Consider the following 16,961-nt stretch of genomic DNA (forward strand, 5'->3'; position numbering starts at 1 on the left):
AAGTGAATGCTGTAGAGGACAGAACACTAATATATATCAGAAAGCGATCAAATCATCATAGTGCAGAAAGTCATGAAGACAAATTGAAACTGAAGACAAACCAAATGCGAAGTCATTGCAATATAACGCCTTGACTGAAACACTTCAAACAAGAAGGTTGGTGGTGGCGTTACCCACCGTATAGGAAGTATTAGACTCAGACACGGCGCACAATTATCGTGGCGCTCCGAAGTCAAATTCCATGTTAATGTATTCACACTTAGAGTGTAAATCTTCATTGATTGAAGATATACCTTACTTTGTGTGTTGCACATCTAAGTCATCAACATGCATAAGTGTTAGGATGTGTGCCTAATCACAGGACATTAGAGGATTCCAAGATATTTAGCTCACACGGTAACTTGCAAAACCTTTTCTCATCTAAGGGCTTGATATCTGCCAGTTGCTCTTCAGTGTTGACGTGAATGATATCGATATCTTTCTTCATAACATGATCTCTGAGAAAGTGATGACGAATTTCAATGTGCTTTGTCTTCGAGTGTTGGACTGGATTGTTGGCTATTTTGATGGCACTCCCGTTGTCGCAGAAGAGAGGTACTTGATTCAGGTTGATGCCATAATCCTTGAGAGTTTGCTTCATCCATAGAAGCTGAGCACAACAGGATCCAGCAGCAATGTATTCAGATTCAGCAGTTGAGAGTGATACACAGTTCTGCTTCTTCGAAGACCAACAGACAAGTGATCAACCAAGAAAATGGCATGTGCCAGATGTAGACTTGCGATCCACCTTGTCACCAGCATAATCAGCATCCGAGAATCCAACCAAATCGAATCTTGAGCCCTTGGGATACCATAATCCGAGTGTTGGGGTGTAAGCCAAATATCGAAGAATTCGCTTCACAGCTAAGTGATGCGATTCCTTTGGTGCCGCTTGGTACCGAGCACACATGCAAACACTAAGCATAATATCTAGCCTAGATGCACATAAATAAAGCAAAGAACCAATCATGGAGCGGTATACCTTTTGATCAAACTCTTTACCATTGTCGTCGGGACCAAGATGGTGCTTGGCTGGCATTGGCGTCGTGTAGCCTTTGCAGTCTTCCATTCCAAACTTCTTCAGACAATCTTTGAGGTATTTCTCTTGATATATGAAGATGCCATTCCTCTGCTGACGAATTTGAAGACCAAGGAAGAACTTCAGCACACCCATCATGGACATTTGATATTGCTCTTGCATCATGTACCCAAACTCATCACTGTACTTCTGGTTGGTGCACCCGAAGATAATGTTATCCACATATATTTGGCACACAAACAGTTCACCATCATATGTCTTCGTGAAGAGAGTAGGATCGAGGGATCCAGGTTTGAAGCCTTTGCTCTTCAAGAAGTCTTTGATTGTATCATACCAGGCACGAGGAGCTTGTTTGAGGCCATACAGTGCCTTGTTTAGCTTGTACACCATATCAGGATGTTTTGGATCTTCAAAGGCAGGTGGTTGTGCGACATATACTTCTTCTTCAATCTTGCCATTGAGAAATGCACTCTTTACATCCATTTGATATAGCAAGATATTGTGATGATTAGCATAGGCTAGCAGTATGCGAATAGCTTCGAGCCTAGCAACAGGAGCAAATGTTTCATCGAAGTCAATTCCTTCCACTTGGGTGTATCCTTGAGCCACAAGACGTGCTTTGTTTCTGACGACTTGACCATGCTCATCTTACTTGTTTCGATACATCCATTTTGTTCCAATAATGTTATGCTTGCGAGGATCAGGTCGCTTGACAAGTTCCCAGACATTATTCAGTTTGAACTGTTGAAGTTCTTCTCGCATGGCTTGAATCCATTCAGGTTCCATAAAAGCTTCAGCAACCTTCTTGGGTTCTGATATTGACACAAATGAAAAGTGCCCACAGAAGTTTGCTAGATGTGTTGCTCTTGATCGAGTGAGTGGACCAGGTGCATTGATGCTGTCAATTATCCTCTCTATTTGAACTTCATTTGCAACACGAGGGTGAACAGGACGAAGATTTTGCTCTGGCTGTTCATTGTCATCATTGGGAGGATTGTCTTCGGACTGAGCATTGTCTTCAGGTTGATTTGGTGCAGAGATGATAAGCTCCTCTTCAGGCTGTGCTTCAGAGGGCATGATTTCACCAGTTCCCATCAGCTTGATTGCTTCGTTTGAAGGAGCTTCATCCAGTGTGCTTGGCAGAATCTCTCTCTGTGAGCCATTGGTTTCATCAAATTTCACATCCACAGTTTCAACGATTTTGTAGAGATAAAGGTTGAAGACTCTGTAGGAGTGTGAATCCTTTCCATAGCCAAGCATGAAGCCTTCGTGAGCCTTAGGTGCAAATTTTGACTTGTGATGGGGATCCTTTATCCAGCATCTTGCTCCAAATACTCTGAAGTAACTGACATTTGGCTTCTTGCCAGTAAGTAGCTCATATGATGTTTTGTTCAGAAGCTTATGAACGTACCCACGGTTGATGATGTGACATGCCGTATCAATAGTTTCGGGCCAGAACTTTCTTGGTGTCTTGTACTCATCTAGCATTGTTCGAGCCATTTCAATGAGGGTTCTGTTCTTGCGCTCAACGATGCCATTTTGCTGAAGTGTGTATGGCGCAGAGAACTCATGAGTGATTCCCATTGTATCTAGATACAGATCAAGTCCAGTGTTCTTGAATTCAGTGCCATTGTCACTTCTGATGTGCTTGATCTTCACACCATAGTTGTTCATTGCTCGATTTGCAAAGCGTCTGAAGACATCTTGCACTTCGGTCTTGTATAGAATTATATGAACCCATGTGTATCTTGAGTAGTCATCAACAATGACGAAGCCATAGAGACAGGCAGTTGTTGTGAGGGTGGAGTAGTGAGTAGGTCCAAATAAGTCCATGTGTAACAGCTCGAAGGGTTGAGATGTTGTCATGATTGTCTTCGATGGGTGCTTTGCCCTTGTCATCTTTCCAGCTTCACAGGCACCACACGGATGATCCTTCTTGAACTTGACATCTTCAATGCCTATGACATGCTTCTTCTTGACGAGTGAGTGTAAGTTCCTCATGCCAGCATGTCCCAGCCTTCGATGCCAGAGCTAGCATTCTGAAGCTTTTGTGAGAAGACAAACGGCAAGCTGTGGACCTGCTGAGAAATCTACCATGTACAGATCATCTTTTCGATACCCTTCAAAGACTAGAGATTTGTCAGATTCCATTAGTACAAGGCAACGATATTTGCCAAATATCACAATCATGTTCAAGTCACAAAGCATTGAGACAGACATTAAGTTGAAACCAAGGGATTCAACAAGCATCACTTTATCCATGTGTTGATCCTTTGAGATTGCAACTCTACCTAGACCCAATACTTTGCTTTTACCAGTGTCAGCAAATGTGATGTGACTCTTGTCGGATGGACGTAAGGTTGAGTCCATGAGAAGACTTCGATCACCAGTCATATGATTTGTGCATCCACTGTCCATAATCCATTCTGAAGCTTTTGGTGATGTACCCTTATCACCCCTTGCCATGTGGCATGATGAGGATGATGATGGTTCAGGTGTAAAGGTCATTTTCTTGAGAGATTCCTTGTAGTCCTCAAACGGCTGATCATGACGAGTGCGATGACCTTCGTATACATCAGAAAGCCGGTCCCAGATTAGCTTCGCGTGATTGAGGTGCATAACATTCCTAAACTGATTTCGGGACAGATGACAGCAGATGACGTCCTTCGCTGTGAGGTTCAATAGAGTGTACTTGCGAATGTCATCAGCTTCTGCCATCTTGCATAGATCAGTGAGTCCAATCTCAGTGACGGTCCATAGTTCGCTATCCATGGACATGAGTAGCTTCTTCATCATGGCCTTCCATCGGGGATACTCATGACCGTCGAAAGTGGGACACGATATGTTCCTCAATCCTGCAGTCGACATAGCTAAAACTCCAAGTGGTTAAACCGAATCACACAGAACAAGGGAGTACCTTGCTCTGATACCAATTGAAAGTGCTAGTATAGACTAGAGGGGGGTGAATAGGTGATTTTTGTGAAAGTCTTCAAAACTTGGAAGTTTCGAAGACAAACAACAGAAACAACCTAATTGATATGCAGCGGAAGATAAACTACTCTAAACAAGCCATAGTCAAGTTTGTGATGATGTGAAAGTACAGGACTAATAGCAGTTAGGTAGTAAGGATCAAGATGGAAGATAGTGTGAAGCCAATCAACAATAGTAGTCAAGCAATGAAGTCAAACAGATAAACAGATAAGCAATGACTTCATGAAGACAAACTTAAGTAAGGTTGGAAGGGATAGAACCAGTTGTTTGTTGAAGACACATGATTTGTTGGACCAGTTCCAGTTGCTGTGACAACTGTACGTCTGGTTAGGGAGGCTGAGATTTAACTCAGAAGAACGTGTCTTCACCTTATTCCCCTTGAGCTAAGGACACCCAGTCCTCGCCCAATCACTCTGGTAAGTCTTCAAGGGAGACTTCCAAACCTTCACAGACTTCGTTCACGGGCAATCCACAATGACTCTTGGATGCTCAGAACGCGACGCCTAACCGGTTGGAGGATTCACAGTCCTCAAGTGTAATAAGTCTTCAGGTCACACAGACAGAAAGACTTCAGTGATGTCTAACACTCTTTGGCTCTGGGTGTTTGGGCTTTGTCCTCGCAAGGATTTCTCTCTCTCAAATGCTTCGAGGTGGGTTGCTCTCAAACGACAAAAGCCGTGCATAAACTCTGAACAACCACCAATTTATGGTGTAGGGGTGGGCTATTTATAGCCACTAGGCAACCCGACCTGATTTGTCCAAAATGACCCTGGGTCACTAAGGAACTGACACGTGTTCCAACGGTTAGATTTCAAACACACGCGGCAACTTTACTTGGGCTACAAGCAAGGCTGACTCATCCAGCTCTGGATAAGATTTGCTCTCATTGTCTTCGCTCGAAGACATAGGATTTGAGTTGAGCATCACTTCAGTCACTCTGACTTAGTTCACTGGGACCCCACTTAACAGTACGGTGGTTCCTATGACTCAACAAAGAAGAAAATGAAACAGCGAATCCACACAGTCTTCGCACTCCAAAGTCTTCACACAATGTCTTCTCATGTCATAGTCTTCAATATGAATATCTTCTCATACCACCATTGTCTTCAATGTCTTCATACATTTTTAGGGGTCATCTCCGGTAGGTAAACCGAATCAATGAGGGACACTACCTGCGTTATCCTGCAATTCTCACAAACGCATTAGTCCCTCAACCAACTTTGTCGTCAATACTCCAAAACCAACTAGGGGTGGCACTAGATGCACTTACAACGCTGCTTTACTTTCGTGATCCTCTTATCTTCCAAATCCCTCACCACGCACCTCGGCTCAGCCTCCTCTCTAACCTTCTGCTCAGAGACAGGTTCTCTCATACACCTCTCCAGATCCGCCCTCGCCTTCTTCAAACGTCCCTCCAATTAACCCACCACCTCCTTCTGCCATTTCACCATTCGCCCCGCAACTGTGCCCATGACCCCTGCCACTCCTTTATCACCCTTCAACCATCCTTCCTCCCATGCTCCCTGGATTTCTTCGCTGCAACCGGCCTCTTGTAGCCACCAGGCTTCAAACCTAAACCCTCGGTCCCCTCTTCTTCCACTACTCCGGTGTCCTTCCGTGGACACAATGACTGGGCGATGATCGGAGTGACGCGGGTTTCCATTTACTACAGAGAAGTCCGGGAATGCTTCGCACCATTGTGTGTTTGCTGCTGCACGGTCCAACCTCTCGCAGATATACGAATGCAGTTGCTTGCTGTGATTCCTCCACGTAAACTTATCTCCCACATAGCCAACATCATAGAGGTCGCAGGACACTAGTGCTTCTCTGAATCTGTCCATGCATGCCTGCGATCGTGCAGCACCCCCCTCCTTTTCATCACAGACCAAGATTTCATTAAAGTCCCCGAGGCATAGCCATGGTCGTCCGGTTTGGTGTTGTTGGCCTAGAAGCCTCATTGTACGCCACGTGTCCTTTTTCCTCTCCGCTGCCGACTCCCCATACACTCCGGTCAGTCTCCAAACACTTCCTCCTTCTCCTGCCACATCAACATCCACATGCCTCCGTCCATATGATCTCAGCGAAATATCCGCCCCTCTTTTCCAAAACATAGCAATTCCCCTACTCCTTCCCTCTGGATCCCACACAAGCATGTGTGCAAGGCCCAGTGACCACCAAAAACTGTCAAGTTCCCTCTCTGTCAACCTCGTTTCAGCAAGAAATAAAATGTCGGGATCCTCCATTCTCCTCAATTCGAGGAGACTCCAAACTGCCGGGCCATTCCCGAGCCCCCGGTAGTTCCAACTGATAATTTTCATTGTTCCTGGCGGGGCTACGCTGACAGCCCGGCCGATACGATTATGTTGACATCCTTTTCCACACTTACTTCGACTACACCAGCTCCCTGTTCATCTACCTTCCCTCTCTTCCCTGCCTTCTCCTCCGCCTCCTCCTCAAGGCCCCTTTTGTGCCCTAATTCCACCACTTGCTGATGATCGCTGGTTTCCCCACTCCTAGGTCTCTCCTTCCTTCTAAACTTCTTACCATTCTGATTTTTGCCATTGATTTTACTGTCTCGACTAGCCTCTACAGCCCCCCTGCAGTGTATGCTCATCCACTTCCATCGTTAGTGTTTCAGACGCCTGGCCACCCGCCCCCTCCGAGGAGCTAGCCACAGTTTTACCCCTTTCTCCCTCTCCCTTTGACAGATTGTCAGTCAGCACTAACTGAAGATTCCTCGGCGTACCCTGTCTCTTCTGCTCGATCGCAGCTTTTGGTGGGCTTGTTACTTCTTCTCCTTTTTCTGAACCTCCCGCTACCTCATTGCCCGAACGATCAGTCTCCTTACGCCACGACAGACTGTCACTGCCACTTCGAGATCTCCCATATGATCGAGCATGCCCCCAGCTGCTCTTCCCCGCAGTCTCCCTATTATTCCTCCTCCACGGCCCCTCCTCAGCCGAACCCCTCCTTCCTTCCATCTCTGCTTTCAGCCACCTCCCAAACTGCGGCCTTTCTCCTCTCTTCAGAACGATATTGCACTCCTTCTCTCCATGCCCAATCAAGCCACAGGTATAGCAAAAATCTGGGAGATACTCATACTCAAATCTGCACCACCCATCCTCCTCTTCCAGCCTGTCCACCTCCTTGCCGTTCTTCTTCTTCTGATTCTCCTCCCCTCCTTCTTCCTCAAGAGTAAAGCCCCTCATAATTGGCTTATCGATTCTCATTCTAATCTTAACCCTCAAGAACCTTCCTATTGTCGTTCCATCTGCACCCGTATCCGCCTCCACATACGTCCCAACCAGATTTCCAATCTCTTCTGCCGCCTCTACATTCATCATGCCCAAGGGGAGGTTGAACACCCTAATCCATACAGGTATATTGTTGAACTCATAGTCCTCCATCCTCTTGCTCGGATCAAAGTCCTCCACAACCACAAGCTCCTTGTCAAACATCCACGGGCCGCTCTCCAACGCCTTCCTCTTTCCAGACTCCTGAAGAAACGTGAAGACAAACTTGTTGTCGCCCGCTTCCTTGCAATCTATCCCTTTAATGGGGCACCACACCTTACCCAGGGATAGACGGATTGCATCTGGGTGTGCAGGTTTCTCCGACATGACCTTCCCCACCGCCTTTGCCTCCACAAACTTCCCCTTCTCCTTCGCCGTGATCCTAATCCTAACCCCTTTCTTCTCCTCCTCCGAAAGCTTCAATCCCTTCATCATCCCTGCCACATCTTCCATCTTCCTCCCCTTCCTCCCCAGGCCTCGCCCTAGGGTTTATGGTGCGCTTGCGGTCGCGTACCCGTGGACGCACACTGCAGATCTGGAAGGGCAACCAGGGCTGGCCCCAAGATCTGAGAACTGTCGGCCAGGGTGAGAGACTCCGGCGGCGCGGTGAACCCTAGCGCGATCGCCTCCGCAATCGCCGGACCAGGACTCCAACCGTCACGCTACAGGACGGACTCCATCCATAACTTGCTGTACCCCGGGATTAGGAAGAGAGAATGCACGAGAAAATTATGCCGATTCCACCTGACTTTATGCTTATGGAAGGTTTGTAATTGCTTGAGATGGTGAAGATCTCAATCCGGAAACCTCGATATTACTAGTAGGTTCATAAAATGACCTGAGCTTATGGTCTCCAAAGTAAATAAAAGGACCTGAAACTTGCAGCCCTGGCTCGTTAACCGTACTAAAAAGCAGGTCGCACTTGATGCCTTGCTTGCTGTAGCAGAAGATGTAAAGCGCCCATGCATGTTGCAGAGGCCGTGGTGCTACAACTACAAACATCCGAATAAAATCGAAAGAGACCAACACAAGCTGAATCACTAGACGCTTCCACACCCCAGACCGCGATCGAGCCGAGCGATCTAACAAGCGCATGGAGTCCTCGCTCTGCACAGAATCGCGGGGCACGTTGACCGGAGCACATGCCGCTCCGGGTGCCGGCATGCGGCGCCACCGGCCCCCGGCCCGTGCCAGCGCGTTGGGACGATGGAGGCCTCGCGCGCTGCGCGCCCACGCGAGCGCGACGGAGCCGGAGCCCCTGGCACCGGCGAAGGGAGGGCAGCCGGCGGTGCCCTGGACCGCGCTGAGGGTGGGCGCGGGCGCGGGCGTCGCGCTCGCTCTGGCCCTGGGCGGCGCCTCGTGGTCAGCGCGCGGCGGTGGCGCCGGCGCCGTCCTCGTGCAGCCGGCCATGGTGTATACGCTCAACGCCGTCACGGACGGAACGGAGCGGGGCGGCACCCCGGCAGCGGCGGTGAGGACGAGCGTGGGCGCGCTCTCGGACTCGCTGTTCCGGCGCGAGGACGCGCCCAGAGAAAACGCCACGCTCATGGACCTCGTCTTCGAGCAAGTCACCAAGGAGGTTCTCTTTCTCTGCTTGTGCAACGCCGCTGCTTTCGTTCGACCCGTGTGATAATGGATTAACGATGCCATGCACAGCACATCGGCGACAGGGGGAAGCTGACGAGCCTGCTGCAGAAGGAGTGGGCGGCGTCGCGCGACCCGGAGAGAAAGCTCGACCTCGGCTTGCTGCTCACCGACGTGCTCATCAATCAGGTGACTTCGTTTGTGCCTTCCGTTCGGGTGGTCCGTAAAAACGATTAACCGTGCTGCGTGCTGACACCCTGTTTAATCATCACACGCAGAGAGAATGGCAGAGGGCAAAAGAAGTCTGCCAGCAGCTGACCGGCCGCTACCAACGTGACTCGAGGCCATATTTACATTTGGTAAATGCTTCCTTGCCACTGCTAATACAGCCTGCCTAGCCTACATGTGATCAATTTCTCGTGTGCTCAACTCTGTTTTGTCCAGGCTGTGGTTAACATGATGATGGCGGTGGAGACCATGCTATCTCCGGACACGGCCACCGCCGACGACATCGAGAAGATGTCCAAGAACGCCATGGACGCCTGGAAAGAATTCAAGAACAAGTACGAGCTGGCCAAGGGAACAACAGAGTCCAGCACCTGACCACCTGATGCAGTACTGACCAATTCTTGTGAAGAATCTTTGTGTCTTTGCTTGCCTGAAGCCTCAAGGCAATGTTTGTGTTGAGTGCTGACCACTCTTGTGACGCATCTTTGTGCCTTGCCTGCGTAGTTGCGTGTGTAGTTTATTCAGTGTCTGGGAGTTCATGTACTCATGAAGCCTTATCTCTTTTGTGTGCTTGTGGCTACCAAATTTCCCCTCTGTCATATTGACGAAGAGTGCAGTCTTCAGACCCTACGAGAAGTATGGAAGCCACATATGCATATATAGTTCACACACTAGTCTGATAGTTTGTGTAGTACTTTGTGTTACCAAAAGTTTACCTGCTGTATATCTCTGCCCTACAGTTGAATTCTTTCTTCGGAGCAAAATGAATGGATGAAATGCTACATTTTCATTGGCCCTGTTTAATTGTTTTATTCAGAAGGCTCCCCCCACATCTTCATGAGGTACCCCTCACAGCTGCTCCCGGCGATGTCTTGCGAGGATGCCATCCTGGCGATCCCCTGCTTCGCCCCTCCTCCCCCGCCGCCATTATCGCGCTTCAGGTTATGCCGATACTCGACGCTGATGTGCTCCAGCACCTCCACCTCGAACATGTTGATGCTCACCTTGGGGCTCATTTGGTCCCGCACGTAGGCGAAGGCCAGCTGGTCCCGCGGGTTGAACGCCTCCAGCTCGTTGAAGAGCAGGCAGGAGAAGAGGTCGCTCGCCGAGCCGTGCCTCCTGATGATGATCGCCGTGTCCGGCACATCTGCACCACGTCAAACGAATCAGAATCGGATACAGGCAGGGCACGCGAGCAAATCTGTCTCTGTCTTTAGTGGATACCTGAAGGATATGGGAGCTTGCTGGGGGACCATGGCTGCAGGCCGTAGCTGCAGTAGGCCTCCATCTGCGCCCTGATGGCGTCCACGTCGCGCCACTTGCGCCACCGCGCCGTGGCGATCGCCTCCTCCATGGCGTGGAGGTTGAACGGGTGCCTGGAGACCGCCATGTCCGCGCCCTTGCCGACGAGGAGGGAGTGCACCAGCAGCAGCGGGTCCACCGTGAGCTGCATCTTGGCGTCGATCCAGACGCTGAACCTGGCGTTCGGGAAGAGCCTATGCAGCAGGTGCTTCACCACGACGCCGTTCATGGCGGGGTCCTCGTAGGGGAGCTGCTGCTGCTGCTGCAGCGTCACCACGCGCCATGCACCGACGAACGCGCTGGCCGACGCGACATGCTCGTCTTCCAGGATGCCGTGGCTCGCCAGGACCCGGTGGGTACGGTCGTCGATGAACATGAAGAAACACGCCGCCTTGACTGTATGGGACCCGAGCCCCTTTGGCTGCCGGATCTTGTCGTGGTCATTGAAGATTGCCGAGGCGATGACCACCCCTCGGCAGCTCTCCATGGCCGATCTGTCTGAAATATCATCGACGTTAAAGAAGCATGGTAACATTGATAAGTGGAAAACTTGACACTTTTTTTTGAAGGCTATACTCCCTCGGTCCTAAATAAGTTTCACTGATTATATTAAATCAACGACACTTATTTTGAAACAGAGCGAGTATTAAACACATCTAAGTCTTACGAAAAAACCCTAGCAAAAATAAAAAATAAAAATGGTCCAAGGGAATTCACCGACCTCTCCAACCAACACAAACCAATGGCATGTGCCCTATACTGCCGGCACAAGAGAGTCGATGTAACTACGGCCGTGAAATCATCATACATTGCCATGAGACACCACCGACAATGATTTGAAGCATGGATTGTCGACCTAGAGAGAGGGCGAAGTCCAGACGAGGAAACCCAACCCAGTCGGCGCCAAAAGCATCGTCGAAGGAGAGGGAAGGCGTAGGATCTTATTGACAAGACCACTGCGCCACCGCAAAATAAACAAGGCGAAAGCATCGTCCATGACGACAGTTGGCCACAGCCCAACGGACTGCATATGAAAAACCAACCCTCAAGGCCCCGGGGTGATACCGGATCCAGCGTCAACACAATAAGGATGTCACTTGATGTACCTATTCCTCTTCATCGTCGCCTACACCTCTCAGACTAACGACACGAGTACACAAAAACCTAACAAATTGGAGCAAAACTCACCGCGATAAGAGTACGCCAAAACCTAACAATTTGTGGATTTTTTTCCTTCTAATTCTTTTCATATTAAATATTCAATAAATTTGACTGAAAATATATTTGATCGAAGTAATTACACTATATATACACATGCTCAAGGCAGTCTTCAGTGTATTGATTAGTATCGTACTCCCTCTAGTCCAGAAATGCATATAGATTTTGGCCCAAGTTAAACCCTCGTAACATTTGACCAAGTTAAAAACTTGTAGATGTTGACTTTTCAATAAAAAAAATTCAAAACGTACAAATTTTGACTTATCACAAAGGGAAAAGTCCAAAGTAAACCTTAAACTCGTAGACAAAAGCTAAATCGAACCCTGAACTTTCAATCCCTAAAATCAGCACAGCAAACTCTTCGATCCCGGTCTATTTTGAATCGCGAGAGCGTTCCAAAATAGGGATTGTCGACGTGGCGGGTTGAACCCCGGGATTGCTGACTATCCACGCGACTGGGCCGGCCCAACAGGCGCGAAGCGAGATTTTTTTCTTTTATGTCCAGTCTATTTTTATTTTTATTTTGTAATATGCGACGTAATAAAAATACCAAAAAAACCGTCAATTGTTGATAGCACGGGGGCGACCCACGACGTGCGAAGTGAGCTTTTTTTCCGTTTTATCATAACGCGCGGCGTATAAAAACACAAAGAAAATAGACAACCTGGAGCTGCTGAACTCGTCATGGAAGCCACCAGAATAAATGGCAGTTGTGATTTAGTGAGAATCCTGAAATATTTAATCAAACACCGCAAAGTCCAAATTAGGAAGAAACCTTTTTTAAGGGAAACAAATATGGAAAACATAAACAATTGTCAAAATGAACAAATTTTGAAAACAAAATCAATTTTGAAAAAGTGAAAACTTTTAAAACATAATTGTTTTTGAAAAAAATGGGAACTAATTTGAAACCTGAGCAAAATTTAAAATGCAAACACTTTCTGAAAATTGTAAAATGGGAGCAACTTTTTGAACGTGAACAAATGTGTGAGAAAAATGTTGAATACTCCCTCCACAAAGAAATATAGTGATCTAAACGCTTTTATATCTCTTTACAGAGGGAGTACTTTTTTTAAAAAATGAACAGCTTTGAAAAAATGGGAACACTTTTTGAAACATAAACATGTTTGGAAAGAATGGAACTATTTTTAAAACCTGGACAAAATTTGAAAGTGCGAACATTTTCAATTTTTTTTAAAATGGGAGCAACTTTTTAAACAATGTAAAATAATGTTTGTATAGTTTTGTAAAATGTTTATTATCATTTCAAAAAAGTTAAACGTGTATTTGGCAAAAATTTACTGTATATTCATAAAATGTTGTGAACATGTATTTTAGAAATGTACATGATGTATTCGAAAAATGTCGGAAGTGCATCAATAAATGTTTCATGTGCGTGTTAATGTATATAATACATTTGAAAAATGTCGAAAGCACAATAAAAAGGAAAGAAAAAAACAAAAAATTCGAAGAAATCAAGAAATAAACAAAAGAAAACCAAAAATATAACGACACAAAACCAAAGAAAACTAGGGAAAAAAATATAACAAAGGTAAAAAAAGCCGGCGAAAACAGATCAAAATAAAGAAAACCCGAAGGAAAAAATAAAGGAAAATGGAAAAAATGAAAACCATAGCAGAGCGGGCGTGCAAGCTGACTTCTCAATGGGCCCGCCAAATTTAACTTGTCACGTCAGCGAGTACCAGTGAAATGCTCTCAAGTTTAAAAATATACCGGAATCGAAGAGTTTGGTGCGCTGATTTCAGGGATTGAAAGTTTAGGGTTCGATTTAGTTTTCGTCTATGAGTTCAGATTTGTTTTGGACTTTTTCCTGTCAAGAAATATGTGTATACAATATTTAATCATTTGCAATAAATACTACCTCCGTCCTAAAATGCAAGACGTTTCTTAAGGCTAGTTTATCCTAAAAATGTCTTATATTTTAAATACTACCTTCGCCTTAAAATGTAAGACGTTTCTTAAGGCTAATTTGCCTAAAAAAACGTCATATATTTTTAGACGGCGATAGTATGTTGTAAGTACAATTTACAAAGGCTTGTACCTTAGTGGAGTACTAACTTATGATATGCATTAAATATGTCCTAGGTACAATTTTCCATTGACTCATATCTTTATTGCTGTATCTTATCAGTTAACACATTTTATGAGAGAATAGCCATATTTTGGCTATTGCTCTTTCCTCTATTAATTAGTATTTTGTCTAGTTGCAACCCTTTAAGTAAAAAAGGTTGACGTGATTACACAATACACTAGACTAGAGTGAATTTCTCCTGCATGCAATATACGAAATATGGACAATTAACTCACCGGCTTGTGCGAGGGGAAAGTCCTTGAAGAATCCACATGGGATTTCCACTGCGCTGTCTGTGTGATTGAAGAAGGATCTCCGTTCCTCGGTGGACAAATTTCCCGCAAACGAGTCCCTCCTGCCGGTCTTGTACCGCAACCCAGGGGATGCACGAGGTGTCGCCGAGAGGTTGCGGCCGAGGCCATTGATCTCTTGCAAAACGGTGTTATAATCTGCTCGAAGAAGGAAATTTGTGGGTCAGAAAGGCAATGAAATGACCCGCGTTTTTGGCATATGGCAATAGATAGTAAAAAAAAAAGGCAGAACCATTGACAAGAACGATAATTTTACGGGAAATATTGCGACAAGAAACACAATCGTTGCGAGTTATGGTGCGAATGATCGGATTCTATAAAAATCGACGACGATATCTTGAGGCGACGGAGGCTGAGACCTGAGAACACGGCCGGGTCGGAGCAGAGCGCGCGCGGGGTGGGGAGTGCGTACTTGTGCGCGCCGTAGTCGCGCGGGTAGTCGAAGAGCGCCGTCGCCGGAGGGGAGGGGCGGGCGGGGCGGAGGAGGAGGTGGAGGGGCAGGCAGCGCGAGGGGTCGGAGAAGGAGACGTAGAGCGCGAGCGGGAGCGTGGTGAGGAGGTAGAGCAGCGAGAGGCAGAGCAGCTTGGACTGCAGCAGCGGGGGCCTCCGCACGCGCACCCACGCCATGCCGCTCGCGCTCGCCCCAGCCAGAGCGCGCGGGCGGGCGGGCCGGCGGACGTGTCACCCAGTTTGTTTTGACTCTTTGAGCCGAGTGATCAGGTCACGCGGGGAGAGGAGATCGGGGGGTCCTCGTGCATGCCGCACGTCCGTTACGGAGAGAAGAACGACCTGCCGTGGTCCTGCATACCGCACGTCTGTTATACGGAGAGAAAAATGAGCTGCCGCGACCGATCGCTGAAGGAACTGGCTGGGAGTTCGATGTTATGTACGTACTGTACGTCGCCACGTCGGTGGTAGCACGTACGTACACACTCCCTATTGTAGCCAGTGATGCTCCAAGAGAAAGTGCACTGCAGTCGATGTAGTGAGAATCACCGATTCTGGTTGAGCTGACGGAAGAAACTTGGATTCGGACACCTCGGTTTGATTCTTCAGCTGCGACAAATAGCAGCAGAACAGTCCATGGAAAGAAAAAAAAAATTAGCAGCACCGCCGGTGTGATAGCAGGGGATATTTATAGGAAACGTATCATGGGAACAGTCTTCTCAAACGCGAAAGAAAGCAACAGGCCGCCAAAATGGCAAACAGTTTGTTGCACCAAAGGGGCACTTTATTGCTCGCATGTCCATACAGCGCAAAACAGTACACTAGGAGTAGTTGGCTTCAGCAGTTTATAGGCTACCATTATTCGTCGGCTTAGATAGAAAGCTTAAAAGACAAGACACTCTTACATACGAGTTCACTGATTAATCTAGCCAGCAGCAACAAGCTTGCACAGTTACATGTCAGACGCGGCCATGGTGTCGAAGAGCATCCATATCTCGTTCACCCTGCCGCTGAACTCGAACGGTGAGTTGTACTGCGCCACGGTGTACTCGGACGCCGGGTCGGCCTTGCGGCCGTCGGACACGGCGGCGGCCCACCTGGTCCCCTGCAGGCTGGCGTCGAGCAGCGCGGCCTGCTTGCCGACGTCGGCGTCGGCCACGAAGCCGCCGAACCGGCGCACGGCCGCGTACCTCGCCCCGGCCCACTTCTGCACGTGCAGGCCCTCGGCCGGCGGCGCGTCCGCCTGGTTCTTCGCCGGCACGTAGAAGCTGACCACGAAGGAGGAGACGCAGAAGGGCCCGTCGCTGGGCGCCACCCGCGTCAGCACCGGCGCCGTCATCTCGATCGTCTCGTTGTAGGCGTTCTTCCCCTGGATGTACTTGAAAAGCCTGGCCCATAGAAACAAGAGAAGCCCGTTATTGTTATCCCAGGCCCATTTGTTTAGGCCCACGTGAAGCCCAAAAGAGAGCTTCACTGGCACTACTGCTGCGAGCAAGTTGCGCGTGATCTGGCAATGGCGAAGGGAGCGGCGTGCTTACTGGAGGAAGCCGGAGCGGGTGGCGTCGACGAGGGAGATGTCCTCGATGGGCGCGGTGGACACCCACATGGCGTCCTTGTACCGCCGGATCTCGAACCCGTTGGCGTTGTCCACCACGTCGTACGCCGGGCACTCGATGCGCTCGCACGACGGCGGCACGGCGGCGCCCGCGCCGACGGCAAGCAGGGCGGCCGCGGCGAGTAGGAGGAGCATGCTGCTCCGCCGCGCCATGGTTTTTGGTGGATAGTGGAGTGGGGGATGCGAATTGTGGGGCTCGGGTGCGTGCGTGTCTGTGTTGATTGATTGGCGGTGGTGGGATAAATACGGCTCGGCTGCGGCTCAGGGTGGCCGCGGCGGCCGTGCTTCCACGTCGACGGGATTCGAGCACTTGGCCGTCATCGTTCGGGTCTTGAGGATCGAGACTGGGAAGCGGGGGAGAGGGGGCACACGTAGACAGTAGAAGCATCGGTTGGTGGTTTTGAGATGATTTTCACAGTAATATCTGAAGGTGGGATAATACTATCTCGGTATTTTTGTTAAAATTTAGAACGCTCGAGGCCTCTCTATTGAATTATTTTTCTCTGAAGAGGCCTGAGGCAAGCTTGAAGGGGATTCGTATTTGCAACGCTGCCCCGAGTTTTAACCATTTATTGTTTGCGGATGACTCACTAGTGCTCGTTAAAGCTTCGTGAGAGAGTGCTACATCACTGCAGAATATGCTAACACTTTATGAGGTATGCTCGGGCCAAGTTGTGAATTATGACAAGTACTCTGTCATGTTCAGTAAGAACACCAGCCAAGTGCAAAGGCAAGAGGTTCTGGAGGCTCTGCAGCTGAGGCAAAGACGGAGAGGTATGTATCTAGGCTTTCCAGTGTATGT

General features: G+C 48.3%; 3 protein-coding genes across 3 annotated transcripts; 1 reads left to right on the forward strand and 2 right to left on the reverse strand.

Moving 5' to 3' along the window:
- Positions 1–8,344: 8,344 nt before the first annotated feature.
- On the forward strand, positions 8,345–9,898 carry LOC123065161 (uncharacterized). The gene is made up of 4 exons (XM_044488514.1): positions 8,345–8,941; positions 9,019–9,135; positions 9,225–9,305; positions 9,391–9,898. The coding sequence occupies exons 1-4, from the start codon at positions 8,456–8,458 to the stop codon at positions 9,547–9,549; spliced, it is 843 nt and encodes a 280-aa protein (XP_044344449.1). The 5' UTR covers positions 8,345–8,455; the 3' UTR covers positions 9,550–9,898.
- LOC123065160 (probable hexosyltransferase MUCI70) lies at positions 9,855–14,837 on the reverse strand. Its single transcript, XM_044488513.1, has 4 exons — positions 14,457–14,837; positions 14,023–14,235; positions 10,399–10,974; positions 9,855–10,321 (listed from the first exon to the last, which is right to left on the reverse strand). The coding sequence occupies exons 1-4, from the start codon at positions 14,722–14,724 to the stop codon at positions 9,984–9,986; spliced, it is 1,395 nt and encodes a 464-aa protein (XP_044344448.1). The 5' UTR covers positions 14,725–14,837; the 3' UTR covers positions 9,855–9,983.
- Positions 14,838–15,216: 379 nt separating this feature from the next.
- On the reverse strand, positions 15,217–16,437 carry LOC123069244 (heme-binding protein 2). The gene is made up of 2 exons (XM_044492046.1): positions 16,083–16,437; positions 15,217–15,932 (listed from the first exon to the last, which is right to left on the reverse strand). The coding sequence occupies exons 1-2, from the start codon at positions 16,310–16,312 to the stop codon at positions 15,497–15,499; spliced, it is 666 nt and encodes a 221-aa protein (XP_044347981.1). The 5' UTR covers positions 16,313–16,437; the 3' UTR covers positions 15,217–15,496.
- Between the last annotated feature and the right edge of the window lie 524 nt (positions 16,438–16,961).

Source organism: Triticum aestivum, chromosome 3B, assembly GCF_018294505.1.
Source record: "Triticum aestivum cultivar Chinese Spring chromosome 3B, IWGSC CS RefSeq v2.1, whole genome shotgun sequence".
Lineage (NCBI taxonomy): Eukaryota > Viridiplantae > Streptophyta > Magnoliopsida > Poales > Poaceae > Triticum > Triticum aestivum.

What these genes read in the sequence shown, in the direction of transcription:
- LOC123065161 (XM_044488514.1), top strand. Translation starts at nt 8,456, where the DNA reads ATGGAGTCCTCGCTCTGCACAGAATCGCGGGGCACGTTGACCGGAGCA. An exon ending in TCGAGCAAGTCACCAAGGAG is followed by an intron (nt 8,942 to 9,018) that starts GTTCTCTTTCTC and finishes TGCCATGCACAG; the next exon opens with CACATCGGCGACAGGGGGAA. An exon ending in CGAGGCCATATTTACATTTG is followed by an intron (nt 9,306 to 9,390) that starts GTAAATGCTTCC and finishes TGTTTTGTCCAG; the next exon opens with GCTGTGGTTAACATGATGAT.
- LOC123065160 (XM_044488513.1), bottom strand. Translation starts at nt 14,724, where the DNA reads ATGGCGTGGGTGCGCGTGCGGAGGCCCCCGCTGCTGCAGTCCAAGCTG. An exon ending in CTTTCCCCTCGCACAAGCCG is followed by an intron (nt 10,975 to 14,022) that starts GTGAGTTAATTG and finishes ATGATATTTCAG; the next exon opens with ACAGATCGGCCATGGAGAGC. An exon ending in CAAGCTCCCATATCCTTCAG is followed by an intron (nt 10,322 to 10,398) that starts GTATCCACTAAA and finishes GACGTGGTGCAG; the next exon opens with ATGTGCCGGACACGGCGATC.
- LOC123069244 (XM_044492046.1), bottom strand. Translation starts at nt 16,312, where the DNA reads ATGGCGCGGCGGAGCAGCATGCTCCTCCTACTCGCCGCGGCCGCCCTG. An exon ending in ACCCGCTCCGGCTTCCTCCA is followed by an intron (nt 15,933 to 16,082) that starts GTAAGCACGCCG and finishes TCTATGGGCCAG; the next exon opens with GCTTTTCAAGTACATCCAGG.